The sequence below is a fragment of the Coffea eugenioides genome, chromosome 8 (assembly GCF_003713205.1).
Source record: "Coffea eugenioides isolate CCC68of chromosome 8, Ceug_1.0, whole genome shotgun sequence".
Taxonomy (NCBI): domain Eukaryota; kingdom Viridiplantae; phylum Streptophyta; class Magnoliopsida; order Gentianales; family Rubiaceae; genus Coffea; species Coffea eugenioides.
The window spans coordinates 8,512,786-8,535,452 of NC_040042.1; the positions used below are offsets into that span (position 1 = coordinate 8,512,786).

The 22,667-nt window shown below is 38.6% G+C and overlaps 1 protein-coding gene across 1 annotated transcript; it reads right to left on the minus strand.

Moving 5' to 3' along the window:
* Positions 1 to 21,604: 21,604 nt before the first annotated feature.
* LOC113780136 lies at positions 21,605 to 22,084 on the minus strand. The gene has a single exon (XM_027325950.1). It carries the CDS (start codon positions 22,082 to 22,084, stop codon positions 21,605 to 21,607), a length of 480 nt encoding a protein of 159 aa, XP_027181751.1.
* Between the last annotated feature and the right edge of the window lie 583 nt (positions 22,085 to 22,667).

Below are 22,667 nucleotides of genomic sequence, written 5' to 3' on the forward strand. Positions count from 1 at the left end.
ATGCCTACACTTGCATTTTTTTCAATAAAAAGCCAATATACTACCCCCCCACACCTAAATCTTGCATTGCCCTCAATGTAAGCAAAGAAAGAGCAAAACAGAGATATTGGGGCAACGAAACTTCCCTTAAAACGGAGGAGGGCAGAACTGAATTACGGCTGGAGAGGGAAAGGCGGGCGGAAACCCACGTGATGGGGATACTGTGCTAAATTCTGGGCCATCCCACCCATTTGACGCTCCATCCGATCCATTCGAGTGTCCATTTGCTCTTGCCCTTATTTTTTTGGTTTAGTCATTGGAAATCAGAGGGCAAGGTGGAGGCAAGGAAATGGGATTCCAAAGAGGTCAACAAACAGCCAACAAAGCAAATGACAACTAAATACAGCTTCCAATCACAGACAAGTGCAGAAACGGCCGATGAACACACCCCCAAGAATTAATTAAACAGACAACTAGAGTAAAAACTTTCCCCAAATATCACTGGTTGGGCACAACGTTAACCAAATAATCAACAATCAATCCACAGATATGCCACAGCACCCAAACAAGCACAAATTTTCTGTCCTCAACTAGCAAATCAAAAATCTGGCCTCAGCTAAGAAATTAAAATCTGGCATCAGCTAATAAAGAACTAGTAATCTGGCCTCAGCTACTTATTGACGGAAAAATAAAGAAAGAAATCACCGGAGGTTTGGAGTAGGCAGTGGATGACAGTGAAGAGAGCAGGGGTGGGCATTGGAGTGAAGGAAGGCGTCGCGCGTGCGCCGCACGCGCTTGGGCAGGCGCCTTGGGGTCGCTCGCCGCTGGGTCTCCCGCGCCTGGGCTTGACTGCGCGGAGACGAAAAGCACACTGCTGCGCCCCTGGTTGAGCGCGCGCCTGGGCTGCTGGTCGCTGGTGCTCTGGCCGCCTGCTGCGTGCGGCGGGCTTGAAGATTGCGCGCAACGGGTGGAGCTGCGCGCTCGGTCTGCTGTGCTCCACAAGCTGGGCTGCTGGAGAGCTGGAGTTGAGCTTGGGCGCAGAGGAGGGAGAGGACGTGCGAGAGTTGGTGGCGGAGCTTGCACGCGAAATGGCGTGGAGCGCAGGCGGCGGACCTGAGGCGAGATGCTGCGGCTGACAGCAGGAAAAAGTAGGAGAAAAAGAAAGAAAAGGAAGAAGAAAGAAGGAGAAAAAAAGACAGAAAGAAAGAAAGAGTAGGGCTGCGGGTCCTTTGAAATTTTTTTTTTTTTGAACTCAAGGAACCCCTGGCTTAGGCGTGGGCACGCCTAACTGCTATATAGTCCGCAGAACCTGAACGAAATTTTCTTTCACTTAGGCGTGACCACCTGGCGTGGGCACGTCTAACTGCTATAGAGTCCGCAGAACCTGCACGAAATTTCTTCCCCTCAGGCGTGACCACCTGGCGTGGGCACGCTTAACTGCCAATTTCCTGCCACAAAACCAACAAATCACTAAATGCAACTAACACTTAACAAAAACTCCAAAAACATAAGAAAACTAAAATAAAGGCCTTGGGTTGCCTCCCAAGCAGCGCCTTTCTTTAATGTCTTTGGCTAGACATTGTCCTGTTTATTCATGGAGGATAAAATCGTGTAGCTCGCTTCAGTGCTTCATCTTCTATGTAATCCTGATAGCCCTCGTAAATGAGTAATTCTTGACCACCCGAGCTACGGTCTTCCATGGATTAGTAGATGGCGCCAAACAAACAAGTGATGATCTTAAATCTTCACCCACTCCTCCATCACGAGCACTTATTGGTTCGAAATATTTTGCCATCATGACTCTTAACTTATTCCTGGCATGAAATTCAAAATCGTCTGGTATAATAAAATCAATCTCACTAACAGGAATTAAAGAATAAGAGTCAGGAAAATATTGATCAAGGAATGGAGGAGATGTCACCGCATTTGGTGATTGTTCACTGGATTCATTCACTTGAACCATTTGATGTTGGGGCCTAAATTTTTGCTCTTCAACTTTCTTTTCAACTGCATCTTTAGATTCTTCTTCTTGAGACTCTTGCAGTACCATGTCATTTGTCAGAATAATTGCACTCTCATCTTCCTCATGGTCGATAATAGTCGGTGAGGGCAATTCTTCATAAACTGGAGAAATCAATTTGCTCGTTTTAAATGCCCATTCACGCCTTGCTTCTTTCATCTCTTTACTCATCCTTTGTGTCTCCTGTTGAACTTGATGTACCTCCTGTTGAATTTGATATATGTTAGTAGCTATTAATTCAACTATTTCTTCAAGAGACATACCTGACATGGATGATGGTTCTTGAGACTCATACTGCTGAAAATTCATTGGCTGCTGAAAATTCATTGGCCCTGTTGTATAATCATAACTGGAGTTATCCCACCATCCTTGATCATACCCGTTTGGATTAGAGTTATACCACGTTTGAGACCAGGGTGAAAAATCTCCATAATTATTGATTGAGACATTCAGATTATCTTGATATTCGGGGCACATACCGGTTGAATGATCTCTGGCATAACAAATTTTACAGGTTGCAGCAGCCATTCTTTTTTTAATAGAGTTTATTGCCTCTAAATATGCAAACTTAGAAAAACAATCAGTCTCATTGCCTTCCCCGAAAACAAAATCCAGTATATCACCAAAATACGGAGTGTTAGAAGCCATAAACTATATAATAAAAAAAATAAGAGAAAAATAAATAAATAAAAATAAAAACAAGATGAACTCAAAAAGAAACAAATTAATCTGGCACCAGTCCCTGGCAACGGCGCCAAAAATTGACAGGTGCCGAACCTGTGCAATAATAATAAATAAAACCTAACTACCACATAAAGCAGTCAATAATCAATTCGAGTACTGGAGCAGGGACTCTAGGTGTGCAATAGGTTACTTGATTCACCCTGTTCCCGAAGAGTTTGCTTAATCCGATATACTTGAATTAATTATTTAACTGAATTTACTAACTTAGTAGACAGTGGTAAGCAGGGTCGTCTCCTCAGGGACTGGCGAGAAATTTATTTCTTTTCAAGTCAAGATTAATAGGGGGTTTTGGGATTAAACGACAACTAAATAAATTAAATGCAGAAAATAATTAATTAAAAGAAATAACTAAGAGAAACTCTAGCCAAGGGTATACTTCAGAAATGGTTCATGCAACTGATCATTGATTCAAAGGTAATTCCAACATTTATTAATAGAGTGGTTATAGTTGTCTCGCACGCGCTAAACAACCAACCCTTCCTTAATTTATCGATAGCTAAGGTACGACCGTTAACTATTTCCCTAACCCAAAAACAACCCTAGGTACGACCGTAGGATTTAATTTCTGGTTTGCATTAATAATTAGAAAGGCCCAATCCTAATTAACAAACACGCTACGAGGGTTTGTTTAAATTAGATCGTATGTTCCCCTGACATAAACCCAATTACGCCAGCTGCTACTGAGATAGGGATAACGAACAATTACGGATTCAATTACCCCTAATTAGCAAAATAACCTATATGAATAATTAATTATTGCGCACTAATCAATCATCCACACGAGTTATAACGGTTAAGAGCAGGAAACATATGAATATCAATAAATGAAGGAAGCAATTAAAATAAATTAGATCTCACAGTAATTGTTGAACCAAATCTTCAGTTGTCCCCTTGACTAGATTTGAGAAGCTAGTTCTCCATTAATGGAGAACAACCATGCAAAAGAACTAAGAAAAGAAAAACTAAAACTATGCTAAAAGCCTAAACTAAAACTCGTTTCTGCCGAGAGAGAGAGAGAGCGAGAGACCCCTGAAGCCAGCGAAGGGATTGTATTTATAGAGTCCTCGTGCGGCTGTCTCCAAAAGAGACCCAGTAGTCTTCCTGCTTTTGTGGGCCAGCACGTTTAGTCAAAGAAGGAACCCAATCAATTTAAATCCCAATTGAAGTCTTGCTGCCAAATGACTCTTCACGTGCAAATTGGCTAAGTCAGCATTGTTCCAGAATTGTCACCCGCGAAGGAATCTCCAAATATTTGGAAGTTTGCACGTGGCCAACAATCCCGCAAATCCGGCTTTGGACATCATACTTAGGCGTGCCCACGTCTAACTGACAGGAAAGCTTCAAAAGTTAATTTTCCAGCTCCTTTTGCCCCTAAATGCTGCAATTCGCATAGAACACAAAATCATAGTAAAATCCACCGATTAGTGCAGTATTTAGTCCAAATAAATAGGAAAAGCACGTGAGAAGACCGAATAAATTGCACTCTATCATTATTGTATTGTATCTCTAAGTCACTTTCAGCTGATATTCGAGAAGAAAAGATCCCTTCAACAGTACAATCCCCCTACCTAATTTAGAAGTAATTGCTTTAACGTACGCGGATATCTTTCCATGATATCATTCCTTTTTTCTCCCTCGATATTACAATTCATCTAACCAAGAAATATACTCAAATAACAAATACATACCTTGACAAAAGTTTATAGAACCACTGAGCTTTGTTTCATAGGCCACAAAACAAAAAACTAAATTTCTCTTTGGGTTATAAATTGGGGATTTGAACTCTACCTGCAGTGAAAAAATCTGAAAAAAGCATCGGGTAAAAAAGTCCAAAGGAGGCATTCCTATAGAATAAAATATATTAGGTTATATAAAAAAAAAAGACAAAAGTTTATAGTATCATATTATATTTTAATATAATATATGTATATATATATATATATATATATATTGTTATATTATATATTTTCAGTAGTTGACTTGGCCAATCCTAGTGGGAGGTTAGGCATTGAGTTCACATGCAGCCTTGACTTTAATCACATCTTTTACTTGATATCAGTTCCAGGTTTTCGTTGGGCAGAATAAAGAAAGCTAAGTAGCATTCCATCAGTTACCGGCTTTTGTGGTTTCTGTGGATGAAGGTTAGTAAACTACCGTAAAAGTCTTCAGACTTTGGTATAGACTTTGGAAAATTTGGCTTAATGGATTACATTAATTAGTAGCTCAAAAAGCTAACTATTGCATGCTAAGTGCAAAGGTTCAATTGAAGACAGCAATGGATAATTAATCTTAAAAGACAAAACACTAAAATTCCACATTTTCTTCACTAACTTCGATGCATAATACCAAGGGAAAGGTCATTTTACGGCTTACGCTATGAACAGGAAAAGAGGATACCATTCAACGATTTTATAAGGTAAACAAATAGCACAGTAGAAACAAATAAAACAAATATTACAAATCCGAACAGAATTTATTCTATTCTGACATCTAAAATTTGATTATACCAAATATTACAAATATCAGCTGTATGTTTCAAATCTATGTTGAAGCTGAATGAAATTATTAGTTTCTGTTAAAAAAAGCTATTACCAAGCAATGATGTCTGTCTAGTATAATTGGACAGCACAAAGAAAGTCTATCAGCTGCATGTTTCAATCTAATCGGAGATTCAAAGAATTATTAGTTTAATCAAATCCTATTTAATACAACAATTATTTAAACAAATCCATAGTTGTCTACTTCAACATAGTTGTCAGGTTACAAATTCCTCGTACAGAAATGCCTTCACAAACATCGATTATTCCACTAAAGTCCCTGACCAATTAAGATGCTTAAACATGTATAAAACTGTGGAAAACCCAAATGGTCAAGGATCAAGGGATTTTTTTCATCGAAAATGAAGTGTGTTTGAGTTTCTTTTTGAAACATATGTTTGCAATTATTTTCTTGAGAAAATAATTTCTAATTTTCCATGCTCTAATGTTCTTGGATATTCTATTACTTTCCGTGCTATTTTAGAATTCTCAACCATCTGTGCATCACACATGCTTGGTCACAAGTTGTTATTGGAGTTAAATGAAATTTTTGGATTCTTGCTTCAGCTATATACGAGATCTCTGCAATTTTAGTTTTTGTTTAATACAAATTCAAGTACAACATTATTGTTACAAATGGTCCTATACTTGGAAAATGGGGGGAAATGGACTTATTTAATCTATTGAAAGTTACGAAGGGAGTTAAGTAACCTTTGACTGGAGAAAATACACAGTCAAGAGGTTCGATCGCTAACCTGCGTCCAGTGAGAAATTTGAGTTACTCCTGGTTGCTACTGAACCAAGGTCCAGTGGTTTGCAATTTTAGTTGTGGCTGCAAGAATTCTCAATATTTTCAACTCGAGAATATTCTTTAATAACATATCAATGCCTTGTTCTAACCCTTGGATTTCTCTTGTAGAAATTACGAACATATAAGGGAATTTAGGGGAGCAAGGATTAAAATAGCAGAAACCAAAGAAAACTTACCATGTCTCCTTGAAACCTAAGTAAGAATTCGTACCACTATATGTAGGATAAAAAAAAAACTATTGACTTGAAAATGCCAAAAATGATATAGTTATTTTGAATATTGTATCCATGATTTTTGCTGCATCATCTAATAATTCAACTACTGAAATAATTTAGCTTTTCATAACTCTTATTCAATAATGAATTTAATCTCATCAATACGGAAGCTAAATTGCCCTGAACACAAATGTTAACCACTCAATTATACCCATAAAGAATACACGTTAGCTCGTATTGAAAATATTGAGGGTGAATCCACTGATCAGTACCCTGCCGCTTTAGTTTGTCACCATCATCCATGTCCCAAGTTCTTATACCTCATCTCTGGTATTCACAGATTTCTTTAGGTTCTTGAATATCTAAATAACACAGATAAAAAAATAATTCTTTTTTTTTAACGAATTCTTGTTAACACGAAAAAATCACGCAACGGAAGGTATTAAAAGCTTCACAAACGGCTTCACAAACCAATAAACAAGAAGAAAGTTGCCAACACAGATATATATGATAAACAGCGTACTAATACATATACAAGAATAGAATAAGGCGTGAATATTTTGGAGCAATGCTTAATATATACTGACTCAACTTTTACATGGGATTGTTCAAAATAACCTTCGGCTATAAGGCCAAATATATAGGAAGGAAACTAACAAATCCTTATTAGACTTTACTATCATAAACTTATTTTAATTAAAACAGAACTTAACTCAATTTCCTAAACCAATTTTGGCAATAATTCTAATCTAGTTACTAAATAAAAATATATTTCTAAAACTACTAAATTTCTAAATATGCTTGATTTATTTTTTGTCAACAGTTACTTTGTTTGTGGTTTATTTGATAGTGCTGGTGATCACAGAACACAAAGCAGAGCAAAAATTTATCTACAAGATTTATAAATTGGTCCAATTAAAAAAAGAAAAGAAACTTTCAGTTCGGGTTTGATTTATCAAGGTTTTCAATTGGGTTGGTGTTGTCTTTTATATTGCTTGTAACATGAAGATTGCTTTCGTATAATCTACCAGTGGATTACAGTTTGGAGCTGCAAAATTCGGAACGGATTAATCACTGAAACATCCTTTTGTATCGTTTGTTTCAAACTTTACATCTAAAAAGACCCACAGATATTCTTGTTCATTAAAATTTAACATTCTGAATTTCAACGATCCATTGTCTTACTATGGTCAGCAGAACACAGTCATGCAAGTTACTCTGGCAGAACGAAAAGTTAGACGAAACGTTAAAGGCAAAGGGATTGATTAATGAAGGGCAACTTGGGCATTTTGAGAAAAATCGCGCTGGCAGAACAAATAATCGCTTCGGCAGTTGCTCCGGCAGTTGCCAGCCATCAGAATATGCTAAGAAAATCAACGGACAGAAGAAATAATAAATTCATGAAAAAATTCTCAAGAAAAGAAAAGATTTGGAGACCTTTTTTTTTTCTAGCAAGGGAGGGGTGGGATTTAAGAAATAGGAAAGGATGGGGGAATTAAAATTCAGAACCTCTATGTTCTATGAAATAGATTTGGAGATAGTTGTTTAAGGGAAGAGGAGAATGCAATAGGCAGTCTTGGACAATTGCCCAATTTGATACAGCTTACTCTCCATCGTGCTTATGAAGGGGAGAGATATTGTGTTTTAAGGTTGGAGGATTCCGTAAACTCTGGCAATTACAGCTTGTGCAGTTAAAAAGACTGAAATGGGTAAGAGTGGAAGAGGAATCCAAAAATTTGTTATTGCTGGATGCAAGCTTATGGAGGGCTTGCCTTGGGCCTCCAAAACTTGACCGAACTTAAATTTCTTGGGTTGGCTGAAATGTCTGATAAGCTAATCCATAAAGTACAGAATTTGGAAAAACAAAGTGAAGATTATCAAACAATTTCTCATATCCCTCAAGTTTGCACTGGACACTTGATAAATGGCGAATGGAAAACAGAGTTAATTCACAAAACTTGACCGGGCTTAGGTATCTTGGATTGTATGATACATTTGACGAGCTAATTCACAAAGTATGAAATTTGGATAAGCAAAGTGAAGATTATGAAACAATTTCTCATATCCCTCAAGTTGTCATTGGATACTGGACAAATGATCGATGGGAAATAGAGTTCCTCTAAGAGAAGAGTAGGTAAAAGACAATCTCAATATTTGACTTACAGTCTTTGATGTCAATTATATTTTTAGGGAAAAAAAATCTAGTTGTGGCCTTCTTACTTTTTCCTACTTCTTATTATAACATCTATATAAAAGAGGGAATGCCAGGGCTCAAAAGGGGTGGTTGTTTTGCTGCTGTGGCCAATCGTTATTGGCTGGAGTGTGTTGGTCCATGTCGTGTGTATGTGTTTTTTTTTTTAATGCAGTGGTGATTGATGGGAGAAGGTTACCTGCTCCAACTTTTCAGTGATAGTAACAGGTTACCTTTTCTCCACTCCTTTCATCAGCTATCTGACTCCCTCTCTCAGCCATCCGACTCCCTTTCTCTGACCCATGCTCTCTTTCTTCTCGTCTTCTTCCTCATCATCGCGAAGAAAGCTGCACTTTTTCTCTCCAATTTCTTTCTGATAGACAACAACAAAATTGAAAAGTTGGCTGGAATTTTTTTGCTTCAAATTCTCTTATTGCTTCATTTTTTCCAAACTATGTTTATTAGTCTTTTAGTTCTTTTTTTTCCTCCTATTATTTACGATTTTTTTTGCCTTTTTGATGGATAGCAACAAAATCAAAAGACCGGCTTGAATCTTTTTTGCTTAAAAAACTCTTCTTACTTCTTTTTTCCAAAGCATTTTATTAACCTTTTGGTATTTTTGTCTCCTATTATTTACCAGATTAGTTGTCTAATTTTTTCCCTTTTATGATGTTGTGATGTTGCAGGTACATAATCTGGAAATTTCCTCCTCCATCTTCATGCAGTTTTGTAAGTTTTGTTTTTGCCTTTTGAAGGTAGATTCTATAAGGTTATTTTCTCAAAAAAGTGTATTCTTTAACATTGTTTCCCATGCCTCTTGAACCCTCTCAGTTTAAGGAAGAAAATAGAAAAAGCAGATCAATGTTCCTGAAATAAAGTACTTGCTCTTCATCTTTTTTTAGTTGTCCAATTCTGTCTGAATGTTTATCATGTGGGGTTCCTGAATCTTTTTTTATTTGATTGTTCTTAGTCCCATTCATTGTGGTTTTGTTTACCAGTATAATCTGGTGTTTGTATCAGTGATGCTGGAGTCCTTGATTGGATTTCAAGAAATTGTAGGTTTATGGTGTACTGCCTTGTATACTAGATCATATGGTATATAATCTTGTTTTCAAGTTAAATTGGTCCTAATGACGGGTCAATGTGATTTTCATGCTAAAAAAGCCTTGTGTCATTGATGGCTCGACTGAATTTTGGGAGTTTAGTAAGCTGTTGTAAGTAGTATTTTGTAGTGATAACGGTATTATTCACTATGGCATTTTAAGAATTGTACCTGACCACATGGATATTTTCTCCTCCTGATGGTTTGGTGCCTTTTCTTTTTTAAATACCTGATTGAACTATTTGATGATTTGACTTGTTGCTTATGGTTATACATTGGTTTGATTTGATAGCCGTGTGTGTGGAAACTCCCTGACAGGTGCCGAACCTGTACAATAATAAATACCTACTCGAGAAAAATACAGATTTTGTATATAGCGGTGAGTAGGGTCGAATCCACAGGGATTGGGGATAATTCGTTTCTTCTAGAGTTCAAAGTATGGGGGGTTTTGGATTAAATGCTAACTAAATAAATTAACTGCAGAAAATAATTGATTAAGAGAAATAATTAAGGGAAAACTCTAGCCAAGGGTACACTTCAGAAATGGTTCAGGCACTGATCATTGATTCACAGATAATTCCACATTTATTAATAGATTAGTTATAGTTGTCATGCACGCGATAAACAACCAACCTTTCCTTAATTTCTCGATAGTTAAGGTACGACCGTTAACTATTTCTCTAACCCAAAAACAACCCTAGGTACGACCGTAGGATTTAATTTCTAGATTGCATTAATAATTAGAAAGGCCCAATCCTAACTAACAAACACGCTACGAGGGTTTGTTTAAGTTAGATCGTATGCTCCCCTGACATAAACCCAATTACGTCAGTTGCTACTGAGATAAAGATAACGAACAATTACGGATTCAATTATCCCTATTTAGCAAAATAGCCTATGTGAATAATTAAATATTGCGCATCTATTCAATCACTCACACGAGCTATAACGGTTAAAAGCAGGAAACATATAAATACCAATAAATTAAGGAAGCAATTAAAATAAATTAGATCTCACAGTAATTGTTGAACCAAATCTTCAGTTGTCCCCTTGACTAGAATTGAGAGGCTAGCTCTCCATTAATGGAGAACCAGCCGTGAAAATAAAACAATCGGAGCTTTCTAATGTTTTCATATGGAAAAAGGAAACTAAAACTCAGCCCCCAATTACACGTGAATCTGGCCCTTTTATATCTTCAGTAGCCGCCGCCCCTGAGAAAGCTAACGTCTCACCCTAAAAAGCAAAAGCTAAGCTAATGACTAAATGCCCTCCCGTAAATCTGGCTTTGTTTCCTCCTTTATAGCGCTGCCAGGAGCCAAGAAAACGTTTGACCCAATTAATGAAACCAAAGCTAATCTTTTGGAGTTTTAATCCCACGCTTCTCGCGGTTCACGTGGACCCAACCTTCTAATTGCCCACTTTTGCTGCTATTTCTGCACTTTCCTTCTCCAATTGGATAAACATCCCCTAATCATACAATTCAAACAAAATATGTCTATTAATGCAATATCCAATCCAATAAGAAAGGGAAATTATAACAAAATTAATGCTAAATTAGCGTTCTATCAATTTCCCCCACACCTAAACCATGCTTGTCCTCAAGCATGAGAACAACAAATCAAACGATCAAATTCAAACAATGGTTATTGCTCAAATCTTCTATTGCCAAGATATAATTAAAATACATGTCAAGTATTAGTGGCAATTTGCAAGAAATATCTCTCCAACTAGCTTTCAAGATCAAGGATTCTTTCAATTTATGACTAACTAATCTAAGAATATAAAATATTCAACCAGCATCCATAAGCAAATGGTTCAACTATTAAGCAAAATCTCAACATTAAAATTCAGGGATCAGCGGGTTAACAATTCATTCAAACACTTCCCCATTTTTCACTATTAGCATATATTTTTTTTCTAGAATATCCCCACATTTGATTTTTTTTTTTTTTTTAGGGGGAACGCTTAGTTTTTAGCCATTCAAGCGTTTTGACGCGAACTCCGACATTGGCCATATGAAGGAGCCCGGTTACTCAGCCATCATCGCTTAAAAACCACATACTCATAGTTATCGTCGCTTTTTGACGCGAAAGTCGACACTTGTGGTGAAGACCTCCGGTTACTAGACAACGATACTAGCGGAGTATAGCTGAATACTATTCATAAATAAGCACCAAAAGTACAATTAAATACCACACAAACCCGCTTCATTTCTTAAACATGGAGAACTAAGATTAATAGCTGAACCAATTTGCACAAAAAAATGCTAGACAAATATTTACAATACTTAGAAAAGTCAACCAAAAATTGCAAAAGTCACAAAATCTCAAATATTCACCCAAAAGATATCCTTAAAATCAACCATGTCATACTCAACACCTTAAAGTGTAAAATCTTAGCAATAGAAAAATTTGAGACATCTAACCATCGTTTATCAGGAATAATCACAAATAAGCACAAAGATAGGCAAAAATTGGACAAAATTCGATAAAGTCAAACAAAAAAAAATTCCAACAAAAATGCCTACACTTGCACTTTTTCAATAAAATGCCAGTATACTACTCCCCCACACCTAAACGCACATTGCCCTCAATGTAAGCAAAGAAAACAACAAAACAGAGATATGGGGGCAACGACACTTCCCTTAAAACGAGGAGGAGGGCAGAACTGAACTACGGCTGTGGAGGGAGGCGGCGGACCCCAACGTGATGGAGTTACTGCTAATTCTAGGCCATCCGGCCCGATCCATTCGAGTGTCCATTTGCTCTTGCCCTTATTTTTGGGTTTAGTCACTGGAAATCAGAGGGCAAGGTGGAGGCAAGGAAATGGGATTCCAAAGAGGTCAACAAACAGCCAACAAAACAAATGACAACTAAATACAGCTTCCAATCACAGACAAGTGCAGAAACGGCCGATGAACACACCCCCAAGAATTAATTAAACCTGTCAGCAGCAAAATTTTTCCCAAATATCACTGGTTGGGCACAACGTTAACCAAATAATCAACAATCAGTCCACAGATATATCACAGCACCCAAACAAGCACAAATTTTCTGTCCTCAGCTAGCAAATAAAAAATTTGGCCTCAGCTAAGAAAGTAAAATTCTGGTATCAGCTAATAAAGAACTAGTAATCTGGCCTCAGCTACTTAGTGACGGAAAAATAAAGAAAGAATTCACCGGTGGGGTTTTGGCAACAACAACAGGTACAGTGGAAGAGGCAGAAGCTACGCGTGTGGGGCTCACGCCGGTGGCTAACGCGCACAAGGGCGCTCGGCTGCTGCTGCTGGTACTTGCTAAGCTCGGCTGGTGAAGTCCTTGAGAAGGGGCAAAGGAGGTCGCGCGCCTGCCGGGCTCGGTTGGAGGCGCGGCGGCGAGGGTCGCTCGTGTGGGTAGCCGCTGGTGGATGGCGGCTAGTCAGCAGTTGCCGCGGGCTGGAGGTGGCGATGGAGCTGCTGGAGTGGAGCTTGAGCTGCGCGAGGTGGAGGTGCACGTGAGCTGGGGTTAGGCGGCGGCGGCGCTGCTTCGGCGGCGCGCACTGGTGGCTGTCGCGAAGCTTGGAGGCTCGGTGAGCTGTGGATGGCCTGGAGGCGCGACTTGGCAGCGGGTATGATGCGCGCGCGAGGTGGCGTGGCTGGTGGAGGTTGATGGCAGAGGCACGCGGAGGAGATGGAGGCCTGGTTGCCGATGGAGGCAGCGGCGTCCGTGAGGCTGATCGTGTGGCATAGGAGGAGCAGCGGCGGCGAAGGAACTCAGCACGCTGTGGGTGAACGGCTGTGGGCAGGGGAGCAGTGGCGGACGGAGAAGACTGTCACGCGAGGGAGCGCGGCGACTGTGTCGCGCCCGTGGGTCTTCGACGGCGGTGGCTGTCGCGGCTACTCAGGCTGCTCGCTGGCGGAGTGACAAGGGAGAAGGGAGAGCGCGAGTGCGAAAGGAAAGAAGGAAAGGGGGAAAAACAGGGGAAGTGGCGGACAAGAAGAAGAAAAGGAAAGGAAAGAAAGAAGAGAAAGAAAGAAAAGAGAGAAAAAGAAGAAAAGAGAAAAGGGAAATGTTTTTTTTTTTTGGGTAAACAAAGAACCCCAGTCTTAGGCCTGGGCAAGCCTAACTGCCCCTAGTATTTTGAGCATCCGTCGAAAATTTTTTTGATCCTTTAGCGTGACCACCTAGCGTGGGCACGCTCAACTGCTATAGAGTCCCCAGATCATTCCTCGGAAATTGAGTGCCGTCAGGCGTGACCACCTGGCGTGGGCACGCTCAACTGCCATAGAGTCCCCAGATCATTCCTCGGAAATTGAGTTCCGTCAGGCGTGACCACCTGACGTGGGCACGCTCAACTGCCAATTTCCTGTCACCAAACATCAAACTATTAATTGACACTAACACTTAACTAAAACGAAAAAAGAAAAAAAAATGTATGAAAACTGAAACAAATAGTCTTGGGTTGCCTCCCAAGTAGCGCCTTTCTTTAATGTCTTTAGCTAGACATTGTCCTGTTTATTCATGGAGGATAAAATCGCGTAGCTCGCTTCAGTGCTTCATCTTCTATGTAATCCTGATAGCCCTCGTAAATGGATATTGCACAAGATGGCCTGACAAAGTTCGACACCTGGCAGTCCATAACTTCACCGATAATCCTTCCACAAGGCTTCAACGGCTTAAAGTGTCTTCGGTCCGTGGAAACATTCGGTTATGAACTTCTCTCACAACTTCATTTTTGTCCAAGTTTTTATGTGGTGGTCCCAAGTTCTAAAAGGTTTTAAATTTAAAGAGAGCTAAATTGGACAACATCCCAAAGGAAGTTTTCAAACTATTTCATCTCAAGTTTCTAGATCTAAGTGGCACCAGAGTTAAAATCATCCCAAAATGTATTGGGCAGCTTCGAAACCTAGAAGTTTTACTTCTGGATGAAACCACTATAACGGAGTTGCCTGTGGAAATTCTAAAGCTAAGAAAACTCCGTTCCCTTGTCGTAGGCAGAGGGGGTGGTTATTCAAATAACTTTGTAGTTGGGGGCTTTAAATCTCCGGATGGAATTGGAAGCTTACTTCCTTGGAGAGACTGGAACATATAGAAGCAGATGGTGGTAAAATAGTAAGGGAGATTGGGAAGCTCATTCAGTTGCAAGAATTATCCATCACAAAGCTGAGAAGAGAAGATGGAAAAGAGTTGCTCTACTCCCTCTCAAGGCTGACCAACCTTCGAGAGTTGCACATCGGCTCCATTAAAGAAGAGGGGACTCTTGATCTCCAACATTCCGTCTCTCCAAGACTTGGATTTCTTACAAGGTTGTGGTTGAATGGGCGTTTAGAGATAGTACCAGAATGGGTGATATCACTTCAATCCTTGGGGACTTTAGTCTTGCAGAATAGTGAGTTGAGTGAAGATGAGAATGCAATAGGCTGCCTTGGACATTTGCCCAATCTCGTACATCTTTTTCTACATCATGCTTATGAAGGGGAAACATTGTGTTTTAAGGCTGGAAGATACCAAAAACTCCAGAGATTAGACCTTGTGCAATAACAGAGACTGAAATGGGTAAGAGTGGAAGAGGAATCAATGCCCAATCTCCAAGAATTTGCTATTGTTGGTAGCAAACTTATGGAGGGCCTGCCTTTAGGCCTCCAAAACTTGACCGGGCTTAAATTTCTTCGATTGTTTGACATGTGTGATGAGCTAATCCACAAAGTACAGAATTTGGATAAACAAAGTGAAGATTACCAAACAATTTTTCATATCCCTCAGGTTTGCACTGGACACTGGATAAATGGTGATTGGAAAACGGAGATCCTCTAGGAGAAGATAGGTAAAGGATAATCTCTTGCAGTCATCAACATTTGGCTTATGGTGTTTGTTGTCAATTAGATTTTCAAAAGATTTAGTTGCGGCCTTCTTACTTTTTCCTACTTATTATCCATGTAATAAAATCATGACTTTGGATTGCTATTCAAGCACAATTAGTTCCTTAGATAGTTAGATATACATGTGTTTGTACGTGTATGAAGATATGATTTGTACAATTATCCTGATTGATTGCCTCTTACAACCATTGCATGTTTGATTTTCCCTCTTCTATAATTGAAAATGGAGATTAAATTAATGTGGATAAATTTCATTAGGAGTGGGCAACCTCGCTAATTCATAAAGGGTAGTAGACTTCTACAAAATTTGTGGTGAGGTTTTCCTTTTTGATTATTACCAAATCCTTTCTCTTTTGTGGCTTTCTTTCATTTCAAAATAGTGTCCTAGTGTCATTCTTTGGATTAGGAACCCGAATTTATACTTGATGGATTAAATGGAAAAATAAACTATTTTTGGGAAATGTGAGGAACTTATATTTATCATTTTCCCTAATAACATATTATTAAGGATGCTAAAGTCCAAAAAGAGAGTGGAGAATATCGAGATTTTCAAATTGCTTCAATGATCAAGACTGAGTCAATGCTCTCTCCCAAGTCCAAATGCTGAGATTTTCAATAGATTATTTTTAAGTCACTTTCATCCGATATTCTAGAAGAAAGGACCCCTTCAGCGTTGCAATCCCCCAACCTAATTTAAAAGTAATTGCTTTTACATACGCATATATCTTTCCATGATATCATTCCTTTTTTTTTTGGGTCCCTTCGATATTACAATTCATCTAACCAAGAAACATACTCCAATAACAAATAAATGTCTTGACCAAAGTTTATAGTATCATATTATATTTTGATATAATATATGTACATATATTTTCAGTAGTTGACTTGGCCAATCCTAGTGGGAGGTTAGGCATTGAGTTCACATTCAGCCTTGACTTTAATCGTAGTTGTTGGCTTGTCAAACCAGCAAAAATAAAAGTTCCTACTCTAAAGATATGAATACGAGCATAGTGGTGAGTAGGGTCGTATCCACAGGGATTGGGTGATTTATTTCTTTGTGAAGACAATAAATAAAAAAAGGGGGATTATGAGAAATTAACTAAATAACTCACTTGAATAAAAATAAATACAATAGCACAAAATTTAATAAGACTTAATCAAGAAAAGACAATACTCTAGTCGAAAGTCTAATCTCCATTTTGGTTCATTTAACTATTCATCAATGCAAATGTGAAATCACTTATTCATAAATAAACTGGTTATGGTTGTCAACACGCTCTGACAACCTGCCTCTCCTTACTGTTTCGATAACCACAACACGTTCTGTGGCTATTTCTCTTGCCAATTAAGCAACCCTCAACAAGCTCTTAGGATTTAACCTATTGACAGCATTAGTAATTAGAGAAGCTACCAATTCTAACCAACAAACACACAAGCTCGGTTCATTTAACTTTGATTATATATTCCGTGACATAAATTCGAAAGTCTCTTTTACAATTAAATTATATCACTCACCACAGATACTAAAACCATCAAACAATTACAGATTTGATATTTTAGATGACAATAGACTATTTCGACAATTAAATATTGATCAGGTATTTAACTGTAGAAAATAATCATAATCATGAATGAACAGAGAATCTATAAATACTCATTAATAAATGAACTAAACAAATCAAATTCGATCTCACAGTATAGTCGAACCAAAGCTTCAATTAACCTTCAACTAGAAAAGAAATTAGCTGCTCCTCATGGTGGATTCGCGACCAAGACTAAATAAGGGTTCTTCTTGTTTTTTCGAAGAGAGGAAAAAGGAAAAGGAATCCGAGAGAGAAAAAGGAATCAAGGGCAGCCCACATCTGTTTTCTCCCCTATTAATAAGGATGAGCTTCCCTTTTCCTTCTAGGACTCCTACTTAAACTAAACTAACCAACCAAGACCTATCAATTGGTTTCTCAAAATAAATTACATCGAGTCATAGCCCCTCAAGATCTCCAATCCCGTGACTAGTGTGTAAATCCATGGGATGCAGCCGGCTTCTTGATCAATTGACAGATTGATATCATGTCCTTGTCAAATAAGGCGTGGGCATGCTTAACAGACTGGAGTCTTCTGGATATAGATCTTTAGATGCACCACTTCGCGTTTGACAATGGGTGGGCACGTCTTATAACCGACTTCTTGATCAATTGATAGATTGATATCATGTCCTTGTCAAATAAGGTGTGGGCATGCTTAACAGACTGGAGTCTTCTAGATATAGATCTTTAGAAGCACCACTTTGCATTTGACAAAACGTGGGCACGTCTTATAACAAGACGTCTTCTGGAAAGTCGACTTTTAATGCGCCTTTTACTTCATTCTCACCAACAATTCCTAAAAACAACACCAAAATTCAAATATGAGTGAAATATATCGATTAACGCCATATTTTAGCAAAATAAAGGGGAAAATATTCACCAATTATATGTACAATTAGCCACTTAACAAATTCCCCCACAACTGAACAATGCTTGCCCTCAAGCATTCACTACCCAAGAATCACAGTCAAGATGGCAAATATTTCATAGCACAGTGCATACTAACACAAGTATCAGGTCTTCTCAACAATTTTATCAAATTCAGGATGTCCAAGATTCAACAGCCCTCACAAGGATAATAGTGTATACACTCTGCACTCAAATGTTTAAGGGACATTTAGCACTCAAATCAACACCATGAAACGACATTACCATAAGCTTGCTAATATATCACATTTCCACTACTTAAAAATGAATTCAATGCAAAAATCAAAGGGTCTTTATAAGAGTTGTAACAAGGCTTGGGTTAAGGGTTGGATAAAAGGAAAAATTTTAGGTGTAAATATATCAAAGGAAATACCAATAATATTTTGCATGAAGTTAAACTCCTTTTTCATTCACATGTACAGTTAGCTTCAAGGCATGTCAATAACTTCACTAAACTTGGCAAATGCAAACACAATTTAGGCATTATCCCAACTACTGCAAAACAACACAAGTGCACTTCACAAATTTTTTCCTTTTTTTCATTTTTTTTTTGTATTTTTTTGTATTTTTTTCTCCTTTTTTTCATTCATTCTTTTTGAACCAACATAACTATCACACTTGCCAACCATAAACGTACTTTTGGAACACAGTTGAAATTTCATGCAAGAATATTAATGTATTCCTTTGACACAAGGTTCAAATGAGAAGATTCAAAGGACAAAGGTTTAAGGTAATAAATTTGACTATTAAACAAAGAAAAGGGATTGAGGCTCAAACATGGTTAACTATGGGTAAATATAATAAGGGAAGGCATTTAGAAAGTCAAAAGGGTTAAATCTAATTGCCCTTGTCATTTTAATGATCAAATTCAAGAGTGGTCTCCACATGCATAACAAAGCAAGTTCTAGAATGTCAAATGATGTGTGATATCACTCAACAAAAGAAGATAGAGCAAAATATACTAAATTGCTCATAAAGCCCAAAAGCTCACAAAATAGTTAAAATTATGTCAAATCTAGCACATCCATCATTCAAATCAATTACAAGAAAATAACATACTCATGCTAGTAACATTGCCCTGCTCATATTTGCATTTCAACTGCATTTTCATCCTACCTAAACTGCATTTTAGTTGTCTCAAAATTAAAAATTTGGAAATGGCCACAAATTTTTGCTATTATAAGAAATACCCCTCCCCCACACCTAAACATGACATTGTCTTCAATGTAAGATATTAAGAGCAAAAGAAAGGCAGAGGGAACGTCCTTGAACATGAAGATCAAGAATGCAGGGCAAAAGGTGGTAAGAAGCCCACAGAAACAACGTAAGCCACCAAGTTCTCTGCCATCCACGAACTTTGAAACTCGATATTGGCAATTCGACTATCTAGCTGCTGTATCTGTGCATGCAAACTCTGGAACTGAGCATCCTATTTAGATGGGTAGACATGACGTGGATGTAGAAGGACCTGCGTCGTCTATAGACGAAGTAGCAGTGGGGACAGCAATAGGGGGCAGAGTGATACTAGCCGGTGACCGAAGCCGTAGCTCCCCCGGAGATGCAAACTGGTACTGGTCCTGAACACGATGAATAACTCCCATTCGCTCCAAACAAGCCAAACCCAACGGATCCGTTGGGCGAGCAACATGCACTTCGAAGTCTTCCCCAAATGAGTCACACATCCGGTGAGCTATATGCGTGATAATAGACCCCAATATTAATGGCTTGTGTGTTTTGGTGAGCACGGTCTGCAATTGAGAAGCTAACCAACATCCAAAATTAACTTTGACATTATTGACCATGCACCACAGAAAATAGAATTCAGCTTTACTGAGAATACAAGACGCATCCTTCCATCTAGAAAAATTGAATGCTAAAAACTTATGAACGTATCTTAAAACGGGATCTTTCAAATAAGAACTCTTGGACCTGCTAGGATTTTAGGTGAGCTTATCAACAGACCATTCTCTCCAAATGTCAATATAATCCCTAGCAAATGGCTGTCCATAATCACATGCACTGTTCATGTACTCTGGAGATGAGACAGCCTCCGGATCAATGAAACACAAAAGTATATTGAACTCATTGAGGGACAGACTCATATCAGCACCCAACAACCTAAACTTTACCACGTCGGGAGTACTCAAAGTTAAGTTACTTGGTTTGTCAAAGTTGAATGTAGTATAAAATTCCCAAGACAACTCACTATAAGAAGGATAATCAATTGTCAAATACCGTTGCCAACCAATTGCAGCAAATAACCGATCCATGTCACTAGCAATATGCAGGTGGTCAAGTGTAGGGCGATGGACAGATTTGCAGGCAACGAAAGGTCTGACTCGCAACATTTGAAGCTGTTCTAGTTGCTCAAAGCTAAACCCATCAAGTTCACCTCCCAATTCATTATCTCTAGGTGGTAGAATACTTTTGTGAATCCCCAAACGTGACCTCTTCTTCGGTTGGATAGGGGCTCTGCGTTTCTTAGGTTTGGGAGCAGGATTAAGTGGCGCAGAAGAAGTTTTACTTGGTTTCGTTGAAGTAGTCTTTTTCTTGGCCATAGTTCAACAATTCAAATGCACCCACAAAAGGTCAAGTGTGAACCAATCAAAGAAAGAGACCAAGTGGGATCCCCAGTAGAAGCCAAACTCGAGTTGAACAACCCACTATCACTTGTCTTTGAAAACAATAAGAGACAATCATGCAATTGGCAAGCTATGTGGACGGATGGAAGATTAATCAAGCTTTCTAAAGCCAACAATGAAGGGACCCACAAGCTATTGGTGTAAAATTGAAAGACTATAACAATGGCACTTGTGCAATTGACCACCAACTACTACTTTGACAAGCACAATCAACCAATGACCAAGAACCAAATATCTACCCAATGTCTATAAATCCAAGAAATCAAGTGCAGTTGTTAAAGCAATTAACTGGGGGGGGGGGAAACAGAAATCGACAGCAAGGAATCTGAATTGACGAAATTGAACTATTAGAAATTGATGAATGAAGAGGGAAGCAGCCTAGATAATACCCGTTTCTTGTTGGAACTCGGTAGAACTCCAGGCGAGCAGTCCCACGAAGGTGCATTCGCCGATGATGGAGTAGCAGCGACCAAAGGTAGAAGATGGCACTTGGAGGTTCGATCAAGAGTCAAGACTATGGGAAAAGCAAAGGGGAAGGAACAAGTAAGGGTAATTGAAACAAATGGAAGAGGAAAGATAGAAGCCCTTGCTAATAAGAGAAACGGGCCCAAAACCGAATTGGGAATGATTTTTTTTTTTTGAATCAAACTCAAGACGATGCTACAAGGCATGGTCAAACTTTATAACAAAAGCTCTTCTGCCCATCCAACTTGAAAATCAACAGTGCACTCCGGACATAGAGCGTGGGCACGTCTTATAACATATGGTCTTCTACCCATGCAACTTCAAAATCAATGGTTTGCATTTAGCATAAAGCGTGGGTATGTCTTATAATCGAAAGTCGTCTGCCTAAGAGTTTACCTACAATAAAAATTTTCTGTCAATAGGAACCAAAATAAACTTATCTTTAACACAAAATGACTAAAAATTGAAACTCCTAGATTGCCTTCCAAGTAGCGCCTTTTTTTAATGTCTTTGCCTAGACAAAATTATACTTCAATCAGAATAAGTAGGCTCTTCGAAAGCCAACTTCTCGATGGTATATGCCTGAAATCCTTCATAAAAAGGTTTAAGACGGTGACCATTGACCTTGAAAACCTTGTTGGTTTTTGGACTTAGAATTTCCACTGCATCATGAGGAAAAATGTTAGTGATAATAAAAGGCCCTATCCAACGTGAACGCAATTTACCAGGAAAAAGTTTGAGCCTAGAATGAAAAAGTAGAACTTTTTGACCAACACAATAATTCTTCCTAGAGATCAAGTGATTATGAAGAGCCTTTGTCTTTTCCATATAAATTTGCGAGTTCTCATAGGCGTCATTGCGGATTTCCTCTAATTCTTGTAACTGCAATTTCCTTTGCTCTCCCGCATCATCCATCTGCATGTTGCATTGTTTCACCGCCCAATACGCCCTATGTTCCATCTGAACCGGAAGATGACAGGATTTGCCAAATATCAGACGATAAGGGAACATACCTATGGGAGTCTTGAAAGCTGTTCGATAAGTCTAAAGTGCATCATTGAGGCGCAGACTCCAATCCTTCCTAATTGGATTCACCGTCTTTTCAAGTATAGATTTGATTTCTTTATTGGAAATCTCAGCCTGTCCATTGGTTTGCGGATGATATGAAGTAGAAACACGATGGGTGACACCATATTTCTTCATCAATGCCTCCACTATGCGATTACAAAAGTGATTCCCACGATCACTAATAATTGCTCTTGGTGTATCAAACCTGACAAAAATATTAGATTTGACAAAATCTACCACAACCTTAGCATTATTAGTCTGAGTAGCCTTAGTTTTGACCCATTTGGAGACGTAATCTACAGCAAGAAGAATATACACATGGCCAAAGAAGGAGGGAAATGGACCCATAAAATCGATACCCCATATATCAAATATTTCGCAAACAAGTATCGGGGTAAGGGACATTTGGTCTCTATATCCTAAGTTACCTGTCTTTTGACAACTCTCACAAGTCTTACAAAACGTGTAAGAGTCATGAAATAAAGTAGGCCAAAACAAACCACATTCTTAAACTTTACGTGCAGTC

Coding starts and splice junctions, on each gene's coding strand:
- LOC113780136 (XM_027325950.1), bottom strand. CDS start 22,084: ATGTTCCCTTATCGTCTGATATTTGGCAAATCCTGTCATCTTCCGGTT.